Source organism: Homalodisca vitripennis, chromosome 3 (genome assembly GCF_021130785.1).
Source record: "Homalodisca vitripennis isolate AUS2020 chromosome 3, UT_GWSS_2.1, whole genome shotgun sequence".
In the NCBI taxonomy this organism is placed as follows: Eukaryota; Metazoa; Arthropoda; class Insecta; order Hemiptera; family Cicadellidae; genus Homalodisca; species Homalodisca vitripennis.
In genome coordinates, this window is record NC_060209.1 from 57407167 (window position 1) to 57434987 (window position 27821).

The 27821-nt window shown below is 33.1% G+C and overlaps 1 protein-coding gene across 1 annotated transcript in view; it reads right to left on the minus strand.

Moving 5' to 3' along the window:
• LOC124356933 (ATP-binding cassette sub-family G member 1-like) overlaps window positions 1–27821 on the minus strand; it is a 71635-nt gene that overhangs the window by 33417 nt on the left and 10397 nt on the right. Inside the window, exon 2 of the mRNA XM_046808240.1 lies at window positions 8031–8151. Within this exon, the coding sequence (XP_046664196.1) occupies window positions 8031–8151 (121 nt within the window). The remainder of the gene's footprint in view (window positions 1–8030; window positions 8152–27821) is intronic.

Here is a 27821-nt window from a genome sequence, read left to right on the forward strand (position 1 = left end):
TAGTCAAACATTAATCAATTACAGTCATACGGGAGGTGAGATGACGAAAGACAGACATATTACACGATTTTAATAAGAGCCAAAAAGGATATTTTGGGGGAAATAAACGCATTTCGGAAGAAATGAAATGCAGCATATAATACTACATGACGTCCCCAGTAGGGTTCACTTCTGGCTGGTTTATACCTTGCAGTTGTCTAGGGTACAACAAAAATCGATTTGTGGATTAAATCTGGACAACTTTATGGATGTCCAGGATCTGCACATCACTAACAACAAATCTCGAGATATTGGGATGCAAGGGTAGGTCGAAAGGTCTAGTCTACTGCAGGAGATGACTGTTGAAGTTGGTGAGGCTTCCTGAGTGTCAAGGGCTGTTGCTGGTCTTGACGCAAGTGCATGCCATCTGTTTTGGAGAGGCTGGTACAGCCAAAAATCCTTCCTCATGGATTTTGACAGAATTCCCTACCCCAAACCTTACCCATCCAGAATATTCTGTCACTCCGGAAGCAACGGAAATGTCTTTTTGGACTAAGTGCAATTTATCGGATTCTTTTCCTAAGAGAAAAAAAACTAAATGGCAAATTAAAACTCAGCTTCCACTCCATGTTTAACGTTCTCGTCAATAATTAAAGCACACCTGCATATTTCCAATCTGATAAGGTCAATATGCTGGGATAAGTAACAGACCAGCATTCCCTTGCTGTGACCGTGTTAGTAATGGCAAACCTATCATTATTTACGAAGGGTGTTGCGTAACTACCTACTCGCCCATGTTAAATTATGCTACTGTTATGTACCTTTTCTCAGAAATTACAATACATATAATTAATTATGCTTTCATTTTAGCAGCAAGACTCATTTACCCATTGAGCTTTTCCCTCCAGAACATATTTTAAAAATAACTAATTATTTTTTAAACACCAAATATAATTTCATATTTTCAAAATTTCATATTTTTCAACACCAAAACCTCAACCAACTGTTACTATACCAACTCAGAAGGCTAACTCTATTTTATTACAACTAGTATAAATTTGAAGGCTCATAGCTTCAAAACTGTCTAAGAAAAGGCACTTTATGAAATTTTTTTTGGAAAACAAGGATTTTAAAGACACTTAATTACCTGTACTTACCAGGAGAGGTTGTTTGGAAACAATTTTATAATAACATGTTTCACTCACTGAAATTGTACATATTATACATAACATTTTTCGGAAAGAAACGTAGATATATAAATCAGTAGAAGTACATTTTTTCAAATTTTGAAGTACGTAAACAACTGTATTAAGTGTTTGTTTTGTGTCGCTGTTTTATTTACTAGTATTATTAACCGTGTCGTTATGTTATGTGTTTTATATTTTGTTATGTTTTAATTCATCTTACGAATTACAACATACTTCTGGATAGACATGAAAAACTCATTAAAAAAAATTGAAAAAGCTAAAACCTTTTCACTGTATGACAAATAAACTGATGATGATTCAGTTGCATTGAAACATGTCCTGAGCAAACACATTTTAACTGGGCTGAACGGTATGTAAGTAATTTCCCCCGCAGCTCTCTGAATCTATAACCAGAGGTAATAACTAAATCTCTAGTTAATTTTTAATTTAACAAAGCTTAATTTCAATATACTGGAGATTTTTTTGTGTTTCGCAGGATATTATCCATTATATCCACCCTTTATACACCTTAATTGTGTATCAACCATTGAAAAGTGCTCTATGATAAACAAATTGAAACACACAAAAGATGCAAAAATATTTTAATAACAAATTTAATACATAGATCATACAAATAGTCGACAACAATTCCAGTGTTAGCTTTCAAATGCATATAGACGATGGTGAAATCGAACTGGTAAGTTCAAATAATTAAAGTTAAGGGGTGAGGTTAACTACCTGGAAGATGGATAAAACTGAGTTCAATATATCGTCTGGTTTGGCGTTTTGAAATCGCTGTTACTCAGTAAGTGGCTAATCTTACCACTCTAGAGAACGGGGTTCGAACCTCGGTCCGGTCATGGGATTTTCACACGGTAACAAAGTAAAGTAGTGTGATTAATTATTCCGGACCAGAGCTTCTTCAGACTCATTACCTGTTTACACAACCAAGGAAACAATAATTAAAACATTACGTTTGAGTTCAACACATTGGATCATTTTACATGGCTTTTCACAAAAAATATAACTATCCTTCATCAAGGTATGTTGATTATTACCATTTTGACGATGAGTGAAATTAATTTAGTTTTTCTTCAAGCGCCAATCAATCAAGCAATAAAAATGCTTTATTGTCTTAAACATATGTACATGCATAACAAGGGTCAATTCATACAATAAATACTAAAACAAGAAAATTATGAAGTCAACATGGTAATAATTGACTTCATATAAAACGTAACTTAGAGATTGTCTTCTAATAGGTCATTAATTTAAATTATAATATTCTTTTTCAACTAACATTTCTTTGATTTTGGTTTTGAATTTTTCAGTAATTACTACTCCTTGCACGGACTGTGGCAGCTTATTAAACAATAATGAAAAATGCCATCGTATCTCAAAAAATGAGGTTTTACGAGCTGAGGCCTGAAAAGGATTTCTTGTGGTGTACTGCTAGGTTGTATTGGGGAAAATATGAGGGTATTTATGAACAAATATCGGACAGCTAAATAAGTACAAGGAAGGAAATTTAAACATATTATTCCTGTTAAAAGTACATCTTCGTGACTGAATTACTTGCAATCCAAAAACAACCCGAATAACCATCTACTGAAGTTTAAATTGGTGACTGGTTTCTCTAAACTTATGCCCTTAAATGGGAAGGCCATAAACCAAGTGTGGATAAAAAAACCAAAGTAAGCAGATCGCAAAATAGCTGTATTATTAAAAAATTTAAGACTACGAAGAAGGAAAGTAGCCTTTTTCAAATTTTTAGATACTTTGTAGATGTGTCCGTCAAAGCACAAGTTGCTATCAACCGTCCCAAAATAGTGATAATGAAGCTCTCAATAACATCACCTAAAGCAAATACTAGCCTCATAATGCAGTTTTTAATATGGAAGTGGATAAGTTTAATCTTAGAGGTATTCCATTCGAATTCATCCATTGAAAAAGATAATTTGCTTAAGTAATCATATACATTTCTAAGAGACGATGGTCGCTATACTCAGAGAGGTGTTGTCAGCAACATTTTGAGCACAATTGGAAATATCATTAATGAAAAGGAGAAACAAACATTGGCCCCAATACTGATCCCTGAGGCAACCAAGATTTCACAGGCTTCGACTCAGTTTTGTGATAACCAATACAGATTATAATCTCTATATACTGAATTACATTAACCTGACGACGGTCGCTCAAAAATCAAGAGTAAGATCCATAATCCCAAGACACTCCAATTTACTGAGAAGACCATGATTTACCACATTAAACCAGACGTGTAAATTTGAATGTCCAAGACAAAGGAGAGAATATAGAAGAAATCAATCATGATATCCAATGGAACGATTTTGTTGAAAACAGAGAATTGCTTTGCAAAAAGAACAGTATTAGTCGTCAAGAAAGACCTAAGCCTTACCAAAAATATCTTTTCAAACAATGTAGAGAATGTAGAAAGGATTGAGATTGGTCTATACTCTCAGTTACTTGAGGATCGTCTTTTTTGAATATAGGCCTGACTGTAGAAGACTTTAAACAAGAGGGAAGTGTCAGAGGTGGAGCAAAAGCCGAGGAGCAAGATCGAAGAATGCAGGAGTAAATTCCATACTCACCAGATGAGCCACTTACCGTCAGTGAATTTATAACCCTTAAGACCTCTTCAGCACTAGTTGGAGCGAGAAAGAAACAAGATTTTACAACAACGTTGCTAACTAAAAGTTTCAGAGAAACCCCATCTTTTTTGCAAGGTTTTCGGCTATGCCAGAGAAGAACTTGTTGAATTGGTCAGAAACAGTTCTTCCAATGGAACGATTTTGTTGAAAACAGAGAATTGCTTTGCAAAAAGAACAGTATTAGTCGTCAAGAAAGACCTAAGCCTTACCAAAAATATCTTTTCAAACAATGTAGAGAATGTAGAAAGGATTGAGATTGGTCTATACTCTCAGTTTGAGGTCCCGCAACAAACTTCCATTATCAGTGAAAACTGCCACCTCGGAGAGTCTGAATGAACTCTTAACAGGAACAAAATTGTTGACAATGTCTCACATAGACTTAGATACATTGGTTGAGCTATTCATTTTGGCTAAGGCTAGAGAAGCTTTAGATTGCTTTATTCGGTTCCTAAACTCTCTCTTAAGGGTAACATATTCGCGCCTCTAGGGATGACAAGAGTAAACGTTTTTAGTATCCATGTACATCTGAAGGAAGACACATGTCATTTTGACTAACTCAGGGTCAAAGGTAACATTCCCAGCTTCTTCTCTTCTGATTCTGCACTTCTTCTCCGGAAATGATAAGTCGAAATAGTAATGAATCAAAGCGTTGAACCTATGAAACATCTGGTACATCCCATAACATTCGAAGAGCAGCTGACACGATTCGTTATTAAAGAAATTATTAAATATCTTAATGTATGATTTACATTAAATTGTATAAATGACAATAGCCTTATTTAATTTCAATGTTTATTGAAATTAATGTATGATTTGATATAGATCAAGCGAACTTAAATTTTGAAATGTCAGATTTTGGGTCAATCAAACTTAAATCACCTGCTTGAGCGTGGTGATCTGATATCTCCGTGATGACAGCAGAAGATTTAAAGGAGTTTGGTGATACATTAGTAAAGACATTGTCAATTGACATGATTACGGACTACGGAGGCGTCAAGGCTGTCAAGCTTCCTAATCCAGTTCCTGGTGCCTGGAATATAGTTTCTCGCTCTTTCTGGAGGTACACTTTTTGGTTGTTTGGAGGTCTCTGAGGCGTTGTGCTGTTTTAGCATAGCACTTTTCCTGTTGCATTTGCGTGCCCTTCAATTCTGTTAAGGTATTTCTTGCAGAAAACAGGTTTTATAACGTTTTTAGAACTGGTTTTATTTATTTTATAATTCTTTTTGAAAGCGCCTATGAAGGAGATTTCGACTGCTCTTTTGGTATTCCAGTTTCATAAAGTAATTCACGAAAACAGACCGTTGAGCAGTAACCAATAACAAGAGTGGTGCATTGTTGTCAGATCGAGTAATTGGTATCAATTAACTAACAAAATCTATTCGAACCCCTTAACAATACCTGACATGTAAAGCGCCCCAAGTGCTCAGCTCTGAGGTTTGCTCTATAATAATGATATTCAGATTAATTTATTCATTCAATTAAATACGATAAACCAATGAAAACAATTACAGTTTTCATATAGCGTAATACTCGTAGAATGGCTAAGAATATGTCATGAGATATTCTAATTTTGTTAGTAATGTTTCGACGCTCTGTGAATAGGAAAACTTTGTTTGAACGCACTCCGACATGGTCGGATTCCGGCAAGTTGAGGTTTATATCGGTTTGCAAAACAGCGGAAAACTGGAGTTAGCCCCCCTCCCCCCTTCGGCAAGAGGACACTGTTCCCGGCCTGAAATGTGTCTTGGTGATTAAAAAAAATATATATATTTCTCGAGTTACGGACATTGAAAAATGTCTCGAGGTGCATATTTTTTTCGGGTCATACAGGTATTCGAATATATCGAATATCGAAATGTCGAAATATCGAATATATCGGTAATTCAAGGTTCATATCGGTCGAGGAGGTGCATATTGGTTTGGTTTCAGTTCTTATCGATATGGAATCTGGGCTTACAAAAAGTCGGAACTTGTAAAAATTTCAGTCAGAGGTGTATATCGGTTTGTAAAATAAAATAATTTTTATTACATGTGCTATTGGAGAGGTGTATCGGGATATTTTAAGCATACTTAGCCTCTTGGAGTTTGTTCGTAACAATTTATTTACCGAGATACGGCCGGACAAAACAGAATAGGGACTCGAAAATGTCCGGAGGTTCATATCGATTTGCTTCCGGAGTGAATAACCCGTATAAATATCGATTTTGGAAGAAAGTTTTCTCATAATAAAAGTAAATTAACCGTGTCACCGAGCTACCGGCGTCGGAATTAATAACGAAAAAGGTTTAGTGGAGAGTCTGAAAGCTTTATTTGTGCCTAGTTTATTTGTTAGCACTTAAAATTTCAAAAACACATTAAATGGTTCGACAGGGTTATATTATAATATATTATAAAGCACGATATTGCTTTACTATAGAGTTTAACAATAAGTACTTACATCAAAACACAATTTAAATTTCGTCTACTAACAATATTTTTACGCTATTGTATTCAATAATAACTATATGGGCTTTTATGTTTATATTTTCTAATAAAAGCGTTATAAATATTTCTCCTATACTTGTTGGCAACAACAGTTGATAGGACTTGTATAACGTGTTTTTATGTTTTTTTTTATGAAGGTTAAGCTACTACTCAATAACGACACCTCTAACCACATGAAACACCATTCAGCAATTTAACATACATGGCTAAGGACCTTAAGTGTGGTACTGTAAATACTTCGCATTACGTTCGTGTTGTTTGTAGTTTGAGGTACATAAATTTGCTTAAATTGTTATACATTAGATCCAGCTCAATATCGTCTCAAAGTCCATCTCGGAATGCATTGTTAAAATTATCCAAACTGAATTACAACTGGTTGCACTATACATTGGATTTAAAAAGGGATTAGACGTAGAATTTATTAATGTATTAAAATATACAGTTTGTTAAAGCAAATAATAAATATTTAAGAGATTTTTATAAATATCACCAGAGAATTTCTTATTGTGTGTTGATAAAAATAATCTTTATAGTTGGGCACTTTTACAAAATTTACCATTGTAAAATAGAACAGAAAAAAGCAATTTTACAACTTACTGGTGATAAATCATATGGATATATTCTTGCAGTTGAACAAGAATATTCCAAATATTTACACGAATTCATGAAGACTACCACTTGCTCCAGATTATAAAAATAAATAATGAACACCTCTGTCTTATAAAACTGAATATGTTGCCAAGAAAAAGTTCAAATACTTCAAAATATTTACAAAAAATTGCGAGCCATACGTTAAAGTGAAATTTTACAAACCAATTTATATTGGATTTTCAGTTCTAGAACTTCAAAAATTGTTGAAGTACTAGTTTTAATGAAACATTTCTGATTATTGTTGTTTTAATTGTTTTCCAAAATATTTCGTAGATAATGTGTATATATTTCCGTTAAATATCTTTAGAAATTTATAAGAACGTAAAAATTCGAAAAATTCAAATTTTCTTAAAGAAGATATCAACATTCAAGTGTTTTAAGTGTTTTTGTAGTTTCTTGTAATCATCTTATTTAAGGTTGTTAAGCGTAAGATACGATAAAAACTAGGAAGAGTTCACTTTCATGCTTTATTTACAAAGACGAAATTTGACTTTTCAGTAATATAATTTTTATTTAAGAATAGTTTTTCGTAAAATTGTGATACAATGTCTTTTTTAAAGACTTGTAAGTTTATCGAAAGCTTTCGAAGTCTATAACAGTTAGTCAAAGAGTTTTTGAAAATGTATTTTCTTAATTTAGGTAAAATTTATTACTCATGCTATGATCTTAAGAACATTTAAGAGATTTTTTTTGCAAATCTTCAGCAAAAAAATGTTACTGATTATTGAATGGTTTAAAACTTTTTATGCTTGATTTCTCCTAAAAAGGCTTAGGGACATTTGAATGGCTCCGTAAGTGGGTTAGGAATGACAATATATTATCTAATTGTACATTTACATATGTATATAGGTTGTGTGTAATATTCTTGCATTTTACCATTTACGTTGATTTTATTACAATGTGATATAAGATTTAAAATCAAACTCTGACAAAAGTGGTACAAAAACTTTAAAGAAATATGAAGTGTTCGGCAGCAAAACTTACAGTTTGGTAGTTCTCATGCTAAAGTGATTAACAGACGAACTATACAGCAATTGAAACATAAATTTTGGGAACTCACGTGAAGCCAGAGAGAATGTTGAGGAGGGAAGTCTTGCCAGCTCCTGAGGGCCCCATCACAGCACTCAGGTGCCCTGATCTGAACCTGCCGCTCACCCCATTCAGGATTACTTTCCCACTAGCTGCAACATCACCATGACCATAATTCCTTAAAGTCAAGAAAGAAATTGAGGATGAGTTTAATCTAGTTAGATCTAGTCTGCAGTCGCAGAGTTTAATCATATTTATAGTTCACTCCTATTAAGCTAACGGCGATAATGTCCATCATTCTCTACTCAATACTAAAATACCAAATTCGTTTATTGGCAAAAAATATGCCTGGGCATTCATAACATTATCAGTCTACGCACTTTTTACACGACTAAAGTGAAATTATGATTTTAAAATTAAGCAGAAATCACCTACAGCTAAAACTAAAATAATGATATTCATAAAAATCTACATTTTTTGTTAACTGTAGTTTTCTTTCAAAACAAGAGATATTTGCCAATCATCAGCAACAGTCTTTAAGTAAGGATTATAAAATTTAAACCGTTTTTTTAAACATTTTTTTAGGCAATTCATAATAAAACATAGTTAATAAGAAACTTTAAACAAAGATGATATTATTACATTTTGCCATTCACGTTGAGTTACAGATCTTTAGTTGGATTTAATAAACCAGAGTTTACATTAAATCTACTTTAAACATATGAAACAAGCACTTTGAATAAAGGGTTTTCTATAACCTTGTCCCAAAATGCAAAGAAAATTCTGAAGTTTTAATATTTATTTCATGTATTATTTTGACATATTAAACTAATAGATCAATCTATTAGGATAATGTATCCAACTTATAATCACCTGTTAATATTGAGAAACAATTTGATTTCAAAATTTTAAAATTAAACCTACAGAACTAATACGCTTTGGAATTATGGAATTATAGCTTAGAGAGTAATATTTCTTAGTTCCTTTCCAAAACTCTGGAAAAAGGAAACTTTAATTTGTAATGTATTTATAAAAGCAGAACAATTTTAGATCGTAAAAGCAAGAAGAGCAGTCTTAATTGGAGTAACCTTTTAGAACGCTTCTCAAAGACTAGTTCTATTACTATCATCGATACCTTTAGTGCAGGTGGACTAGTACTCGTAGTTAGTAGTTTTTGCCTGCTTAGATGAAAATTGTAACACCGTTTACATATAAACCTAAACGCTTAGCTTTTTTTTGTGTAACGATTTAATGCAAGTACGTCTATTGTTTTGCATAAAGAATCCACCTTGTTTAGGAAGTGGTTTTTTTTAAGTTCTCAAGGTTGAGTGTAAACCGATGTTTATGGTAATATACTTTTTTCTTTCCACAGCTCACTATATGTGTAATCGCTCTTCTAGTTCTATGTAAATGTTGTGATAGTTTCAACCGGTTTGTGTCACAGTGAAGTGTTTTTGTTTAATGCTAGATATGTAGGCGGTGATATGGAATTCATAGGCAAAGCTAAGTCGATTGTGTGTGGTAATGGTACAGAGTTGTTTAGAATCAGGTTTATTAGATAATGTTTATAACTTGGTACTAGGTACATAAAGAGAGAAGGTAGTCCAACGGTCTAACGCAGGGGTCTCTAAAGCTTTTCGTCTTAGGGCTAAATTAAAAATTATAAGAGGCAGGCGGGCCAAGCACTTTAACATGTATTGTATTGAAAAAGTATGGCTAGAATTATGGTATATTAAGAATTGAAAAGTTCTACAGTAGTTAAACGAATAGAAAACACACAAAACACCTTAATTTATTAATTAAAATTAATATCCTTTTTTTTGTCCATAAAATTTGATTCTTTAACATTTTTCAATATTATAGTAGGGAGTGGGTGGTCCGTCATGCTATTTTAGTTATTATTTAGAGAGAACAACCGTGTATGGCGGCTACTAGTAAACTAATCCGGCCCACGGCGGGGTCTATAGGTAATGAATAATCAAAAGTCCTTAATTGGTTAGGGAGAAAATTATTATTATTATATATGGTATACGTTATTATTATTAAATAATACTACAATAATTATATTTTTAGCTGAAGTATTATAATAACATAATTATTTGTAACTGAAATAGTAATACGTGTTAATGACATGGACTCCACTTGTCGCACAGCGCCGGACCAAGCTTCGCAGCATTGTGCGCGTACTATTCCATTTTGCCTACCCTAGGAGTACTTACTTGAAATTATTTTTTTGTACACATTTTAAGAGCTGAAACTATTGTCTACAAGGTTTATTCAAAAATATTTCCTCTAAAACTACTAATAAAACTTTCAAATAACGATATTTCTATATGTACATTTCATAAAAATAGTATTTAAACTTTGGCAATTTATTAGAAATGAAACAACTTTTATTATAAAAAACTACAGAAAATTATTAACTGCTAACGAAATAAAAAGCCATTTTGTCAAATAGCTTAGCAGATATTTGCGTTTTTCAAGATACTACCAGTGAAGTGTACTGTATTGTTCAATGATGCTTGGATTGTGGAAAAGTCAGTACTCACAGTTGAGGCGCGAGAGGGGTAAACCGTTTGTGGGAGGTGGGGGGATGTGTTTCAGACTGTTACCTCCCCTATCCAGGCGTCATGCTGCCTGACTCGATCTATACTCGTACAAGAAGCACTTGTGCGTTTGTGGAAACAGGAGTATGTCGAGTAACCTAGCACTCTGATACGACTATAGTATACGATCGGGGCACTACTTTCATTTCTTCCTTTGGCTGAAATCCCACTTTGAGACCATATCACGGAAAACCAAGTATTTGTTTAACATACCATGAAAGATTAAATCTCAAGAAGGTTTTAGTTTTTATAAGTACTGATCAGTTAGTCGTGGTCAATATAGCCAATAAGTAAAATATACTGTAATATTTTAATAATACAATAATGTATATAGGAAATAATATAAAAATACTATTTACACATAACCTATAAATAATAAAGTTGGCAGCCTAGCTTCCGTGCATCTCTACTAGTAATAGGCGAACACTACTAAAATCGATCGTCACTTTGCTATATATATATAGACGAACTTCATTATTGCTGACTTGCCACGAGCCAGTTGAAACCCTTTCGCGGGTCAGATGATAGTTTGAAGACCACTGGTCTAAAGTGTTTGAACTTGGCTTGAGCGTAGTAAAGAGTCCATTATACAGACTCTTCTTCTTAACACGTAGAGTAGAGGTCCACGTGAGTGACAGAGCAAATTAAGACAAAATTCATTTTAGTAATTATTGAAAAGGTTTAATTGAATTTAAAACTATTTTTTTTTATTTCGTAATATTTAATGCCACTGTAATTTTATTTGAAACATCGGGTAGCATAGATTAAATTTAAATTAAAAAACTGTGACAGAAAATGAATTTAAACTTGGATTCGTTAACCTTTAGCTAAAAATTTGAGTGTCTTGTACTTGTGATACTAGCCTAGGAATCCCATGTTTAATCTAGAATTGTAATTTTATATATCAATAAACTTGGATGTTACAAAACAGGACCATAGCTTCCCCATCCACCTTTTTATAATCCATTTAATATTTAGTATAAAACGAACTTACATTGCATGAAACTATAACAAGTAAACAAAAAAACAAAAAACACTTATGAAATAAACTTTGGAAATAATTACAGCCAATTATACATAGTAGTAAAACTGTCACCTTCCCTAAAAATCAGATAGTGAAAATAATGGAAACAAACACTAGAAATAATTGAGGGCAGTGAACAATAAACAGAAGATATTTAACTGTTTATTTACTTGTGATAGACTTGAACATTATCGTCTACGCTTGTGATACCATTGTTTGTATTGTACTATAACATTTATGGTAACTTCGATTATTTAATGGAAGTGGGTTTCAAGTAGTCATCACGGGCTCGTATGGACCATTCTTTAACCCTTTACTTAGCATATATACATTTAGATACATAACCCTGACCTCTACTTCTCTCGGTGTTTTCACAAACTCACTGCCAAGAAAAGAGTTAAGAAAATGATCATATGGAAAAGAAATTTGAGAATGTATAACTGTTTCTGTGGAGGCTATTATGGTTTGTTCCAGATACTTTTATAATATTAAGTTATATATTAGTCTCTAGAACAACATATGATCGTTGTTTATTATGCCTACCATTATTCTGTATGGCGGCAGTAATCGACGTACTCTGTTATTATTAATGAAGCTATTAATATGAAATACCACTTACCATTAATATGAAATACATTTACATCACACTTCGGCGATTAAGTAATTACTGAACATTTTCATAGTAGTTTATCAATTAAAAAGTAATTAACTACGCCCATACATTTATGTAAAGGGTAGTGTTTATAGATATAGAAACTAGTACTATTAAATTTTTATCTGTGAATAAATTCTGTTTTAAAACGAAGCAAATAATATTATTATCCTTTATTTTTAATGTTACATATTCTTGTAAATTTAACTTTATATATATGAGTGTCAAGAAAAACCCTCACTCACTCACTCATCACTAACTCTACTACTTCACGTTCGCAAAAAAAGTTGAAATTTGGTATATGACTAAATAGAAAAAAACTAAAAAATTTTCATACAGATCAAACATCCATAATGTATGAAATGGCACCATTGTATGTTTTGTTTTTCAACTTACACCAGAAATCGTCCCACAGAGATGAAACTTTACACATATATGCCTTGTGACGTATATAAAAGTCAAACGAATTTTCATGAAGATCGAAACCCATGGAGTTGCATCCTCGAAAAACTACATTTTGTATTTTACTGCTAGAAGTTCGACAGAGATTAATTTTAAGACAAATACGTGCCTCATGACGTATATAGAAATCAAAAGGATTTTAGTGAAGATCAAATACCCATTGTGGTGAAATGGGGCGCAACCCCTAAAAGAACTATATTTTGGTTTTAAACTTCCAGATGTCCAACAGAGATTTGAACACAAAGTGTTCTATGACTATATAGAAAATCAAACATCCGCAGGTGTTGTGAAACCTCTAGAAGATCTATATTTAGTTTTTTATTCTCTTCAATGTCAGAGAGGTGGAATGTCATACACGTGCCTAACTCTAAATGGCAATGTTTTCATGAAGATCAACCATCAATAGGGGTTGGAATGAAGTTGCAACAACAAAAAGAACTATATCTTTGTTTATATAATTTCTCAGTGTATTAGTAAGATGTAATTGGACATACAGGTTCGTCATCACCAAATAGAAAAACCAGCCTTTATCATGAAGATCAACCACCCGTAGAAGTTAAAAGGTTAACTACCCCTAAGAGAAATAACGTTTTTACAACTTCTCAATATCCCGGAGAGGTGAAATTTGACACACACGTGCCTCATAATTTACATAGCAAATCAAAAGCAATTTTCTAAAAATCAAAAATCTAAAGGGGTTCAAATGGGGTTGCACAACCCCTGGAAGAACACGCTGTTCCAGACTTGACTCCTGGAATCTGGAATAGAGATTGTATGACGAGATCCATAAAGGTCGGCAACGAATAAGCTCAAAATTAAATCTACATAGTTCGACTTGAGATAAACCTAGACTACAAAATATAGTGTAATCTAGGTGAATAACCACTAGTTTATTAAAAATGTACAATTTTTGTAAAATGCTACTAGTATTGCATTTAATTGTTACTTATAGTCTAATAGCCAATTGTATATTGCAGGGTTTAAAATATCTAGCGGCAAACGAAGGAAACAAGGATTATAAATATGTGCCATAAAATTATTAAACACATTTTATATTGAGTACATTAGAGGCAATAATAAAAAATACTCAACATTTAAAATATATTTATTTTATTACAAGATTGAAATGGCTTAAAACTCTGAGCAAAAGAAATTTGTATAGTAGAGCTATTTATGCTTTAAAGAATAGAACCAAATTTACCTAACAATGTATATATATATACATACAATATCCATACAATCTCCATATGGATGCAAGGTTCCATTCATTCAAACGAGTTTAAATGCCCTTAACTGTTGGGTCATTTTTTATAAACTGGCAATCTGTTTATCAGTGAACATGGTCAATTATGTAAATTGAGCATAAGCGTTCATGAATCGCCGTTCATGTTTCAAAGTTCGGAAATTCTCTCTGACTCTCTTATGAGTGTGTCTCGGCCATTAATTGAGGCGCATTTTGACATCAATCAATCAATGTTTTATTGTGAAGACATGATAACATGTATAGAGAAAGACAATAATTAGATTTCAGAGCTATAAGTTTGTACATTCCCATCACATCAGGATCAATTCAACATTCATGCATTCTTCACCCATTTGCCTATTTTCCACCTACAGCGCCGAAGTCAGTCTCTTGATTGGGTGTTCTCCCAGTCAAGTTTCAAAAGATCGGCAACATTATAAAATGCTTGTAACGCTAAAAAGCGTTTCAAATGAGATTTTAGCACATTGGATGTTGCGGCATTCTTTAACCCATTGGGCAGATTGTTGATGAAGTGAACACCTGCCGTTGGGGGCAAATGTTCACAAACTCCCGTTCCGTGTTTACCAGTTTGATAGTTTCATCTGGTTCTGGTCTCATACAAATGAATATCTTGGCCAGTTGTTATGGCACATTTAAACATACAAAACAGAATTTTTTCGAAAATGTGGAGACTTGGCAGAGTCAACAGCCGAAATTTTTTGAAGGTTTCTCTACAATACTCTCTGAAATTCAAATGAGCGATTATTCGAATCGATTGCTTTTGCAATTTGAACACTCCCTTGAACTGGTTGTTTGCACAGACACCCCACAATACCACTCCATAGATAAGATGTGGGTAAATCAAACCATAGTACGCCGTCGTCAGAACCTGAATTGGGCAATACTTGCATAAAGACCTCAAAACCTAAATGCCTGAGGATAATTTGGCAGAAACATGGCCAATGTGGTTATTCCATTTCAACCCATACAGAATGATTCAGAATGTAAATAATCGCAAACTTTTAAAAACTGGTCTGCACGACTCCCTGAACTTCAACTTTGCAATTACGCTGAATGATTGTTTTTGCAATTTAAACGCTGTCAGAAATGGTCAAAAGTTTGGGCAAACATTCCTTAACACTAATACGTTTCTCTCACTAGAGATAACTCTAAAAGTGCTTAAAAAAGGTTTTCATTTCTCATTCTTCGTCACTTTCAGATTTGTATCTGTCTGAATTATTGGCCAGATGGAAAGATTTTATGTATCATAAACCTCAGTAGCCATAGCAAAACTTCATATTGAATAGGTCAAGTAGTGAATTGCTTGGCATTGTAATGCTCTTAGTGGGTGGCGGTGGTGGATGACGTATTGAATGTCTTAAACCAATGTGTCCATTGTTGAGAATAATTTGTTATCTCACGACTGCAGGTAAATTTCTCAGGTTTCAATAGTTATTTTCCATTTTTCCATGAGGTGGTAGAGGACAGCTATATACAAACAACTTACAGGAAAAATGGATAGTGTAGTTCGGAAGACGTAATTCAACACGATATGCCTATTTTGACTTATTCTCAACTTGTAATTCCGAATAAGTTCGTTTCATTGATGTTCGAGTCAAATGCCCACTCTGATTCGACTGCCGCTCATAGGTTGCGGTCTTATTGGCTTTTATTTCCAACACACACATCATTGTATGGCATATGTTAGTAATAAATAACAAGTGGCTAACTATATACTCCTAACAGAGTGAAACCCCTTCAACATAAACACACGTTTCAGTTCCGCTTTGAATAAAAACATAATTTCATTGTATAAGCCTTAACCTTCAGAAAGCCCATTGAACAGCACAACACTAACTTGTAACACAAAGAGATAAGAAGCTGCCAATCTATGACGCCTTAATTTTCTTTCCCTACCTCTAGTCCCATTGGTGGTGAATATCCCAGCCCTGACCCAAAAAGAAATTCTATTGCTGTACAAGATCACCTCCAGGATGTATTGACATGGTAGAGTCAGCAATCCAAGCATTCTGAAGGCATTCCTTCTCGACTCCCTAAAATCTAAATTTTACACGATTTATTTAGCAGTCTAAAAACTCTATGGAAACTATTTGAGGCACGACCGCCGCATACTATGATTCTGTAGACAAAGTGAGTGTATTATACAGCCAAAATAGGCTGCTCTCAAGACTTCAAACGAATAACGGTCCGCTAACTTATGATTCTAGATGCAACTTTAGAGCAGATGCTGTCCACTGTCATTACAGGCCTCGATATAGGTGAATTCCCAGGAATTGTGTGGACACTGTTCCTTCTATAAAGCATCATGATGATCTATGTTACACGTGACTGTGACTGTATCTCATGTTTGTTTGGCAGTGACACAGATGTTTTAGACACTGAAAAAGAACGGAGCAGCGGCGCGTAGCGGGGTTAATGAGAGATCTTTATTAGTGGTCTTAATCCATCTAAAATCAGACAACTTAAGAGAAGTCGAAGAAATAGCTAATTTATTAGTCAACTAAGAAACATGCGGACGCTTATTCCATGAATTTCACGTGTCTTCAATTATATTGTCACAATGGTGATAATTCTTTAAAGATTCCTACAGAAAACTAGGAACTCAAAAAGACAACTCTTCTACTGTTGCTGTATCAGTACTCAGCTCCCAACAGAAATGTTACTTTTCTGGAGAAGCGAGACACATTTCAAAAGATTACTGTCATGCAAAATGTTTTTCATTTGCAATGGTTGCTCAAAAACTGGTCATTTCTCAGGTTTTGTTAATCTAAGAATCTTAAAATAGTAAGGTAAATTCAGCCTCTTTATCAACATGTTCCATAATAGCTTCTGCAGTAACGCCCAATTGTATCCGGAACTCTAATGCATGCATGCATGACTCAATATCGATATGTACAAGGCATTTTATAATATACAAAAGGAATGGGTAAACAAAATAATGATTATAACTTATTGTGTTGAGTTTGTTTGTAAAAAGGTTTTCTTGGTTTCATTACAAGTAGGAACAATGAACTCGGCAAGAACGAACAATCGAAGGGAAACATAATGGAGACAAAAGAACCACAGCGACACAAACAAAGGCGCAACCTGATACAGCTGTGAGATATAGAAACTGATATGATATAGAGAGGAGCAGACGTAGGAAGCAGCTAATGCGCACATACGGCCTTAGACAATAAACGTTCCGCCAACATCAGCTGTTATTTGTGTTTAGATGGTAGTCAGTATGTGTTGGTCGTTCCAAAAATTCTTGCTTTGAATTTTAAGCAGAAGTATAACGTTTTAAAATAAGAGCAAATTTGAAATCGTAGAATTTATCTTTAAACTGAAAATAAATGGTGGGCTTTAGAGAAATCCTTTGCAGATTTACAATGCTAAGTGGCATAATTTTTCAAGATGGTATATACGTCATTCCTTCTCCCCTAGGTATAACTCATGTTTTTTAGACTCTGAGGAACAGACTTGAAAATGTTTTTCAACCGCCATCAGGTGCACAATGAGCAAATCTATTCACCTAGATTACACTATATTTTGTAGTATAGGATGTCGAAACGATAGAGTACACTTTGAGCTTCTATCACCGACTTTCTTTTTGGATCTCTTCTGACATGCATTACTCAATATTCAAGCGGAAGATGAACTGGAGGTGCACTCAACATTCACACAGCTTACACGTTGTGACCTCCATATTTCCAAAAAGCGTCAAGAACGATTAGCAGCTAACGATTAGATTAGTTTTGTTCTTGTTCATTTATTAAATTAATAAATTAGCAAAACTAACATAAATGTAATATCCTGTTTATTTTTCTGACCTAAATACAACTAAATATTTGCGGTTGGTATAATGAATAAAGAGCGTTAAATGTGTAACTAAAAATGCATTAGGCTTGTAGCTCCTAAACAAGTGGATTAAAAAACAAAATTATGAGTTTAAAAAGTGTTATAATGTTATTTTATATTCTATTAGGAAAAATGTAGAATGTTAAAAGTTTTAAAGTTTGCTGTTAGATTTGCATTTAACTTGTCGTTTTTGAGATACCAATCCATCAGTTAAGATTCACTCCCGTATGCTGTTATGTTTAAATTGGTAATGTGTGTTTTTGTACACCTTATTTTATCTGCCATTTTTATATACTGCAGAATAACATTATACATTTAATTTACGTGTGAAAATACCTTAGTCTAATTTAGGAAATATATATTTTGTTGTACTAAATTGTTTGACATACTGTTTAATTATATATTTATTATTAATGCTTGAGCATCTTAAAGCATTTGATTTCTTTTGTTTAAGAGCAGATATACAGGTCCTTACTTTGTGAGGTAGCATAAAACACAAAAATACAATTTGCGCGAATATAAGTGCGTATCTAAAAGAGAACAAAATGATTTTGTAAAGCTATTTCATTGTTACTACTCTAAACTTTCCAAAATACTCATTGATAGTCATTAAACGTATTCCATTGCCGACAAATCCTCCGTTTCCTTTTTCTTGGCATCATCAATGTTGAAAATCTGAGACCCGAATTTCGGGGTTTTATGAAATCATTATTTGAACGCTTAAAATAAATAAAAGTGTATTAGCAATTTGTTTTCCAAAGGTTTATTTATTGTATGTTTGTCTTTGTTTCTATAACTATGAAATACAACTATCAAAGAATCAATGTGAAACAAATAATTCTACAACACTTGAATTTAAAAATTGTATACCAATAATACTTGAGTTTATCTACATACAAAAAACCTATTGTCTCGAAATTGTTTTGTTTTATTACTATTATTTAATAACTTACTGCTTACTGGTCATTGACTTAATCATTTGAAGCTCCAAATTTTATGTGTTTTAAAATTCAATTCAAACACTTATTTATTTCCAAGTAAAGAAATTACAGTGTCATAATACATTAAGTTATTCTATATAATTAAAAAAAATAAGAATTTCTTATCCATCCATCTCAGTTAAAGATAATATTTATTCATACGCATGTGCGTGTGTGTTTGTGAGAGTGTGTGCGAGTGTGCGCATATTACATGCATCCATATACATACACATACATATACAGAAAATACATAAACCTCGCTCCTTGTGTAGTAAAGTAAAGGGCCTAGGTTGGTACAACAAATAAGGGCCTTAGGTGAAAACTCCTATATGTAATTATAATAATATTTCTATATTATAAAGTGACTTGATTGTTGCATTTGTGCCAAAGACGGTGTAGTAATACAATTTCATAGTTTACCGTTATTTTATGTAGAGTATGCAGCATTAACTCTAACTGAACGACCCGACGTCAAAAGAAAACAACAAAAATTCACGTTTCTTTCGAAACAAAATCCAATAAGGTGGATGGATACATTATTATTTTCATATATGGCTGAAAAACAATAAATAATTAAAACATTAGTTCTTCCTCTATGCATGAAATAAGAGACCACATTGCATATGATATAAATGATATGATAGAATGCATAATACGGTACAAAGTACAAACCGTCGCGAGAAGGATGTGGTATATCGAAAAGAAAATCAATCGAGAAACTTGCTGTAATAGCCATTGACTTTCAACGGACTTTATTTATTTAGAATCACACTTTCCGTTAAAGAACTGAAGAAAGAGCTCGTTGCTCTTCTAAACAGAAAAGACGGATGTTGCTAACACCAAAACAATCTCCTACTTTCTTAAAAGTCTGTCCTTTTCCAAAAAAAAAACTCTTCCAATAAAAAACCCTCTTTCAACCATCCGTATAAGAGTAGGATCTGCAAAAAGGACTAAATCTCATAATGTGGCATTTCAGTAAAATACAGCTGAATAGAGTAGTCTCTTTATCTGTACCTTCTTTTAGTAATAATATGACGTAGTACACACATCAATTGCTACTGGTACTTACCTATCTAGATTTTATTATATTAAACTAAGTAAACTTCACGAATTCAACAGGAACTACAGGAAAGTAAAAACTGTATTTTTGTACAATGAGTAGAATATAACGATATAAATATACGAAAACGACAAAAACTGACAAGTTTTGTCCATAAAGGTCTAGAAACCAGTTTACAGAGCCTGCAGTCTAATAGACCCTCGCAAAAACCAAGGTCCCAACATATTGCGCAGATAGTCTGCGGTGGTCTGGCACTGATACATTTACCATTTTATTGTTTGGCAGAGTGTTTCTTTTTAATCATCCAAACTGAATGTCAAAATTTGTATTGCCTTTAACAAAGTGCATAATATGGTTTGTACGATTAGTAAAGCCTTTAAAGTCTATTTTGCATGTACAAACAAAAAGCACAATAGGCAAACTAAAACAAAACTTTTCCTTTGCTCAATTATTCATAGGCGTAACAGATAGATGTGAATTGTTTGGCCTCAAACACGAAACACAACCATTTATTTTTTCAAACATTAATTTAATAAGGTGCAATTGGTTTTCTGTTGGAATAATAACTTATTTTTGTTTGAAGAAAGTGTTAGTTACAGCTCTTTAATATACCATTTCTGTATATAGAAAAACGTTTTCATCATTCTTCGAGAAGTGGTAGAAATTAGAAGCAAACTTCAGGGGAATCTTATGAAGAAGACAAGGATTTGAATGCTCGCGAAACAGGTAGATGTTTCTTTTAGGTTTCCAATGTAATCGTAAATGTTACTATGATACTATTGTTTGGATTTGTGTGGCCATGGTATGCAACAGCTATGGTACGTACTATGCACTGTTGTGCTGGAAGTTCGTAAAAACGCTAAAATACTATATTTCTCAAATATCTTTACTTCTGTTTCAAAATTATCATAGAAATTGATTTTACTTGTACATCCTAAGTACTTTCACTAAGAGAAAGTTAACAAACTCCGACTTTAGGATAGCTCATCCTAATCTAAAGTAGTTCAATTACTTCTGAAATCCTTTGAGTTGTTCAATAAAACATCATGGGATGTTGCGTGGAAATTCTAATTGGGAATACCTTCCAATACTCATAATTCATCACGAGTGAAAGGCCATTCAGAAAGGATGTACCTATGAAGTCCTTATTATTCAGGAAGAAATAAAAGAATGAAGCCGTGGCTAAACATAGCCTATATGTTTTTATCTACAGACCACGGAAAGCTTAAAACTATTCGCACGTCACGCAAACTCGTCAACAGTAATGTTGTTACTGTTTTAGGCATAATACCAGGTTTAATTGTTTGTGCATCTATTGTTTCAGTCTGTTATGAAAAAAGAATGTAACTATCAGTTTGGTGTAGTAACTAGTTGTTTGACAATCTTTTCACAATAGATGTAAACAGTACAAGTGAATTTTAATAGAATCTTAATATTAATCTTTAATTTGTCCTTAGTTAGATTTTTTGATCGAAATATATTTATAGATTCTTGACCTTTCCTTTATACTCTACTAGCTGTAATCCGCGGCTTCGCAAGCAATCTTTAGAAGCAAATTCCTTATATTACTTAGTAAAAGCACTTATGATGTAAAATGATGGAGTTCTATGAAAATTTTAAAACGCAAGTAGGTATACATCAAGTAGATACTATTTAATTTCATGGTAAATAGTATCAGAGCTTAATTTCATTAATATGTCATGTTTTGCACGTGGAAGAGCATTTATGGTTCAAATTAATTATATTTCCAACGTCACAGCTGAGCCTGCATTGTTACCCCGATCAAGAAAATACAATACACAGGTCTCTAAAACTTATTTCGGTCAAAAAGTGTCTTTTCTATTTCTAGCCTTTATCACATATTTCAGGTCTAAGATATTTCCAGTACCATATTAGAGTTTGACTTGTTCTGTCGAAGAAAATATATACTTACGTATAAGGCCAAGAACCCTACTTTGATTAAAAAGTACCTACTGCAGACCGTTTAAATTCACTTACTATATCACAATTTAGCTTGCCGTATAGCCTCGATAAAAATACTATATAGTTCGATTATGCAGTTCTTGGAAATCTACTTTGGTCAAAATCATCTACTATGGGCTTCTGTAATATACTTTCCGTCTCACATATTTCCAGGGACATAGTTGGGTTTACCCCAACTACTTATGTGTATATTTTCTTCATCGGACAAAAAGGTAAACCCAACTAAGTAGGACTGAGAAGCCTATTACGGCCTAGGGAGAAGTCCTACCCATTTTCTATGTACTTTCGGTATAAGAGAGGAATCCTTATTGAGGTTACGCAGCTTTTCAAAATAAAAGTTTTTTGTTACGTTGAGGCATGTTAGTATTAATTTATCTGTTTTCCCATAAGCCATTGTTAAAATTCCATATCACAATGTCAAGGAAGTCCGCCAGTTTAAAGTAACGTATGTGAAAACATTCATGACTTTGTTCATTAAGGTTGGTTTTATAACAGTGTTTAAATAGTATATAAAATCATTAGATGATTTACATTTATAACTGGCGCGATCTGGAATAAAATGTTGATATTAACTTTTTATTTACTATCTGCAGCATTACACTACCGATCAAGCACTGTTTACTTAATATTTTATCAAATTTAAATGTAAACAGATGTTTCTGCGTATTTTTCGATACAAAACTGAAGGTGCGACCAGCTGTTTAGTGCCAGTTTAATTTTGGATTATGAAACGTAAAAACTATATTTTTCTGAATTTCAAAATATTCCAGGTAACTTTTTTTATATGTTGCTTCATAAAAACCTTTCTCGGATTTCAATGGACATTTTACAAAAAGAATAAACCGAATTGGTCCAGCCGTTCTCGAGATTAGCGCTTACCAACACATTTAACGATTCAGTTTTATTTATAAGATTTGTTTGGCATATCTATAATTTAGGGAAATACTTTAAGGAGGATAGCTCAAAGACTAGTTTTTATTTTAGTGAAGTTTCGGGAAATGTTTACTTAGCCTAGATGGGCATAATTAAAATTTCGCAAATATAAATTTGAGTTACTACAAGACTTTTCACAGCAAAAATATTATTAACCGCCTGATTAATAAATGAACGAGCCATGTAGTCTCTTCCACTCAGAGTGGGCATGAAATACACCACTCTCTAAACAGTTATCCTCCACAGTAAACTAGACACACATTCACCCCAAATATTTCGACATTTGCAGTTAGTGATGTGCCGCTCCTGACGCACAACATAGGTGATATATAACACAGTAGCATGAGCCGTAAATAGCTTGTACATGATGTCACACGCCTGAACCGGTATCGTATATTTATGAAGATGAAGGTCACTTTAAAAACCTACTTAGTTAAGTTATCATGAATAATGAATTCTTACTGTAATTTATGTGCGTTTTTGTATAAAAAAGTAATTGTGAATTATAACAGCGTTAAAAACATTCCATTAAAAACAATATTGCAATCCGAGTTAATTTATTTATTTGCAAATGGTAAACATGCCTCTTTAATAATTGTTTACTAAAGAACCTGAATCATTTAGCGCGAAAAAGTATATTAAAATAATACCAAAAACAAAAATTCTTAGAATTACATGCTAAAGCAAAATCCATTAGACAAATAAGGTAAATTAAAATAGCTATAAATATACCTTTAATAACAGATTCTTTTGGTCTTGACAAAAAGGCAAACTCAATATTAGTGTGAAATATAATTCATTCGAACCAGAAGTGTTCATACACGTGCAAATTTTACGAAATTGGGTGTAGATATGAATGTGGGGTTCCTGGACAACCTTTGGGATAGAAAAATAATCAATATGGATTCTCTCTCTAAATCACCATCAACAAGAAAATCACCAAGAAAATCACAACTTAAAAATTTTTTAAAATTCTAATAAAATCAAAAGGTCGTAAAAAATAAAAAAATAAATGAAAATAGACGTCAAATGTAAGTAAATTATGATAAAAACAGCTTAACAATCTGTTAAAGTAAAATAGGCAAGAAAGCAGGGCTGCTACGCTACTTTTCAACCACTATTACAAATTTTAACATGAAACATTTTTGCCAAAATTCTTTAGAATTTTCTTACATGTAACAAGGTTTTACTGAAAAATAGGTATTTTTGTTCGACAAGTTAGGTAAAAAAATCTTAACTACTTTCAACAGAGTTAAAATGTATACGTAATTTTATGCATTTTGAGACATTTCGTTAAAAATGTTTAAATTTTATTATAAATCTTAAATGACAACACAAAAGTAAAACGTGACAACAAGAGCGTGATAAGTGAGATTAAGGAAGTAAAACGTGACACCAAAAACGTAAAAATAAACGTATATTTACACACAAATACTGTTGACTCTGACAATATCAACTACACCAAATAGAACAACCAATATTTGACTACTCTATTCAAATAGAGAAAGGTTGAACAAAGTAAACATTCTAATTTCAGTTGGTCTCTATGCTGGGGTTACTTAGAGAGCTCTTTTACTCTTTCCCATCGAAACCTCCAATGAGTTGTTATACGATGGTCGTGCGAAGGTGTATAGTGTTCTCACGAAAATGCTCATTCCTCTTTTAAAGTTTCAGAAGTACTATGAGAATATTTTCTTTTGTTAAATGTTGGGTGTTCCAAAAATAATATTTTATAACAAAATGTTAATCCATCTCCGAAACAATTAGGTTATAAAAGATGTTTATCAGTAACCCAATAGTGTAATATCTCATCTTCTAAACGTTTTTGACAAAAAATTATTAGAGTTCTCTAAATTGATTCTATACAAGAAACATAGTATCCAATGAATTACTTTACCCTTGTTCAACCATATCAACTTTAGAACATTGTTGAAGATGGAGCTCATATTGGTTTTTCCTAATTTAATCACTACATTGAAATCATACCAATCAATACTGATTTTATCACATATTTACATTCTTACACATGTAATATTCGTTATGTTTTTAAGAGATTTCTTCAATTTTAATAAAAATTGCAATGGATTTTCATTAAAAGAGTTTTCTGTTTGGAATTGGTGGATTATTTATGGTATTTTAGACAGAGATCTCACAGTGTTTATCTATCTGTTCCAAAAGTGATCGAGGAACCTCATATTCATATCTACTGCTAGTGTTACTATAAAAAAGTTTTGCGTGCAGATTACTTAAGTTGATAACGTGGTATCCAAGTTATCACCTTATCACCTACAATCTGTAGGTCTACTTGAATAATATTTGTCCCAGTTATCTTATTCAATAATCGGTGTTGTGTTTACAAGTCGTCGACAGACGCTTGTGCCTCACTTCCTTATTTCACAGTTTGTCATATTCAATTATAGGATAAAATAGATGAGGAAGTGAGTGACAAGTGTCTGTCAACTACCCAATTAATGTGTACAACTATCCAAGGTTATCAAGCTCTAAATACTCGTATATTGAACACTTCGTAGTTAGCGTTCCTGTTTCAAGAAAAAAATGAAGCTGATACGATACGTTAATGCTTATATATTCACTAATTATGCTTATGTATTCAAATAATGTGCTTATTTATTCGAAGCGAATAAAAAGCATAAAAGAATATCCAGTAAGAATCTAATGAATCGGTAAGAAAAATACAACCGCAGTAGTTGTTTGTTACCAACACACTAGTTCATTCTATGTAGGGGGGAATCTAACTCTCGCTGTAGTAGTATAACGTAACAATAAATAACATTACCACGTTTTTTTAGCGCTCACACAATTTTATCACACCCCTCAGTCCTGTTACCAGACAACAACGTACTCTCGTTGCGGTAGTATGACGTCACAATAAATAAATTTAACTCGTTTATTTCCAGCGTTCACTCAAGATGATCACACCCCTTCGAAAATTATCATTCATTCACAAGTTAAGGTGACGAGAGAGAGAGAGAGACATTGATACCCTGTACATCTATCTGGATTACTTAGCCGCTACCTGGCCACAAAGATATCTAAAACAATTACACATATTTGCATACAGACTATTTTTTCTGTTGAAAGCTAAGCTTTGTAAGATACAAGAGTAGAAAATGGGAGTGTATTGAATAGGCCCCTGTGTTTTTTAATGCACAACCAGATGTTGTCTCACTGAATTGGTATGTACTATGGTGTCTATTTCTGTAATATTAAAGTAATTGTAAAATTATATCTAGAAGTGACTATCCGAAATTCTTCAATAATTTGCTGTCCTGTTAAGAATGCCTGACGATTATCTTGTTGAAGACTACGATCTTTTCGATGAGCAGCGAGGAGGAATTAAAGGAAGAGGAATTCATCTTCGAATGAATTATGGTTATTAATCTCAGAAATTGTCTTCGATTCAGTAGTGTGCCCAATAATGCCCTGGTGAGCTGTAGCGGTTTGGATTTGATGAAGTGAGTAGGGGTGGGGTGCAGAGCTAATATTTACTAGTGACTTGCAGGGTATTGTAGAAAAGATACTGCAACAAGTATATGGTATGATGCATCTGTCGAAGGCCACGAACGAATTTTCGGGCCAGTTGCAGTTAGGAGGAATTGAATATAGAGATAAGCTTCCCAAATGTGATGTCACTGAACTAAAGGGCGCTTGGAATTTAATTGAATAGTTGATATTAGAACGGCAGAACATATCGTTTTTGGAAGCTATAGCTTTTTGGTTTCTGATACCAAAAGGGATGTGGATACGTGGTTTTGACATAGCCAACATGGCAGTCAAGGTCAATTAGTATCATCGAGATAAGAATGTTTTATGTTAGAGCCACTTGGGATATCCGAAAGATAAAGGTTTGTTTCAATTATTTTTACTGATATTGTAGTAGTTATGCCCTATTTTCTGCACCCATGTAAATGTTTATGATGAATGCATCTGCAAAGGATTACGGGGTACAAAATATATTTTAGCAAACCCAAATAATTTCTCACCTTGATCACTAAAGATGATTATGTGTGACTGACTGTCCAGATGGTTTAAAACAGATAAGGTACAAGGTCCGGATTCCTGGTGTAACGGAGCGGAAATGGTACGAGAAAGTTTCTTTCCTCACGGATTACGGACCACTCCATCTTGATGGTCATTCAAATATCTTTGATATTAATTCTACTCTAGAATAAAACGAAAGGTTCGAGGTTGTAACGATCGATGTCGTTACATAGGAACACCTAATATAACTGAAGGAAACAGGATTTTTCCGGACATTTGCCATCGTTCAGTGAAACAAAAATCAGCAACACTATGTTTCTAGATCTACAATCTGATCTCTTCTTCAGATAAATAACTAACCTAATACATAATTACAAACTAGGTTAAAATAAACAAATCATACCAAAGCGTTGTGGCACGCCTAAGTCAGGAATCACAACCACCATGTTGTGTGTGAACTTTACTAACTCTACAACACGGACTTAAATAAAAAACTATACACAACACTAATCATTGAAACTGAACTACAGAATACAGGTCACAGTACGTCTGCATTTTGCCTACTAACCACCTACGACTCATATAACTGGTAAAACTTAGAAGGTGAAAATATGTTTTTGTAGTAATATTGTGTAAGCTAATAGTGGATAGCATATAATTTAAGTTATTTCCGGTTTCGAGAATAGTATCTTAAATAAATAAAAAAAGTTGTTTAGGAGACTACAGAAAACCTATGGAACTTTACTCAGATCGATTCTATTTGTAGTTGATCAAGACAGAAAGGGAGTTTCTTTCCATACCTAAGGAAGTAAACTTCAAACTTTTAAACAAATATTTTTAAAAGTATTATAAAAATATTAATTATTTACGAAAATCAGATAAAAATGGAAAGGCAGTCGCGAGACTGACCGACAGACGTGACTGTTTCTTATAACAGGCTGTTAATATATTTATTCAAAAAGTCCGCTTGCTAATTATTAAATAGTTTTTTATACTTAATAAAATAATATGATATA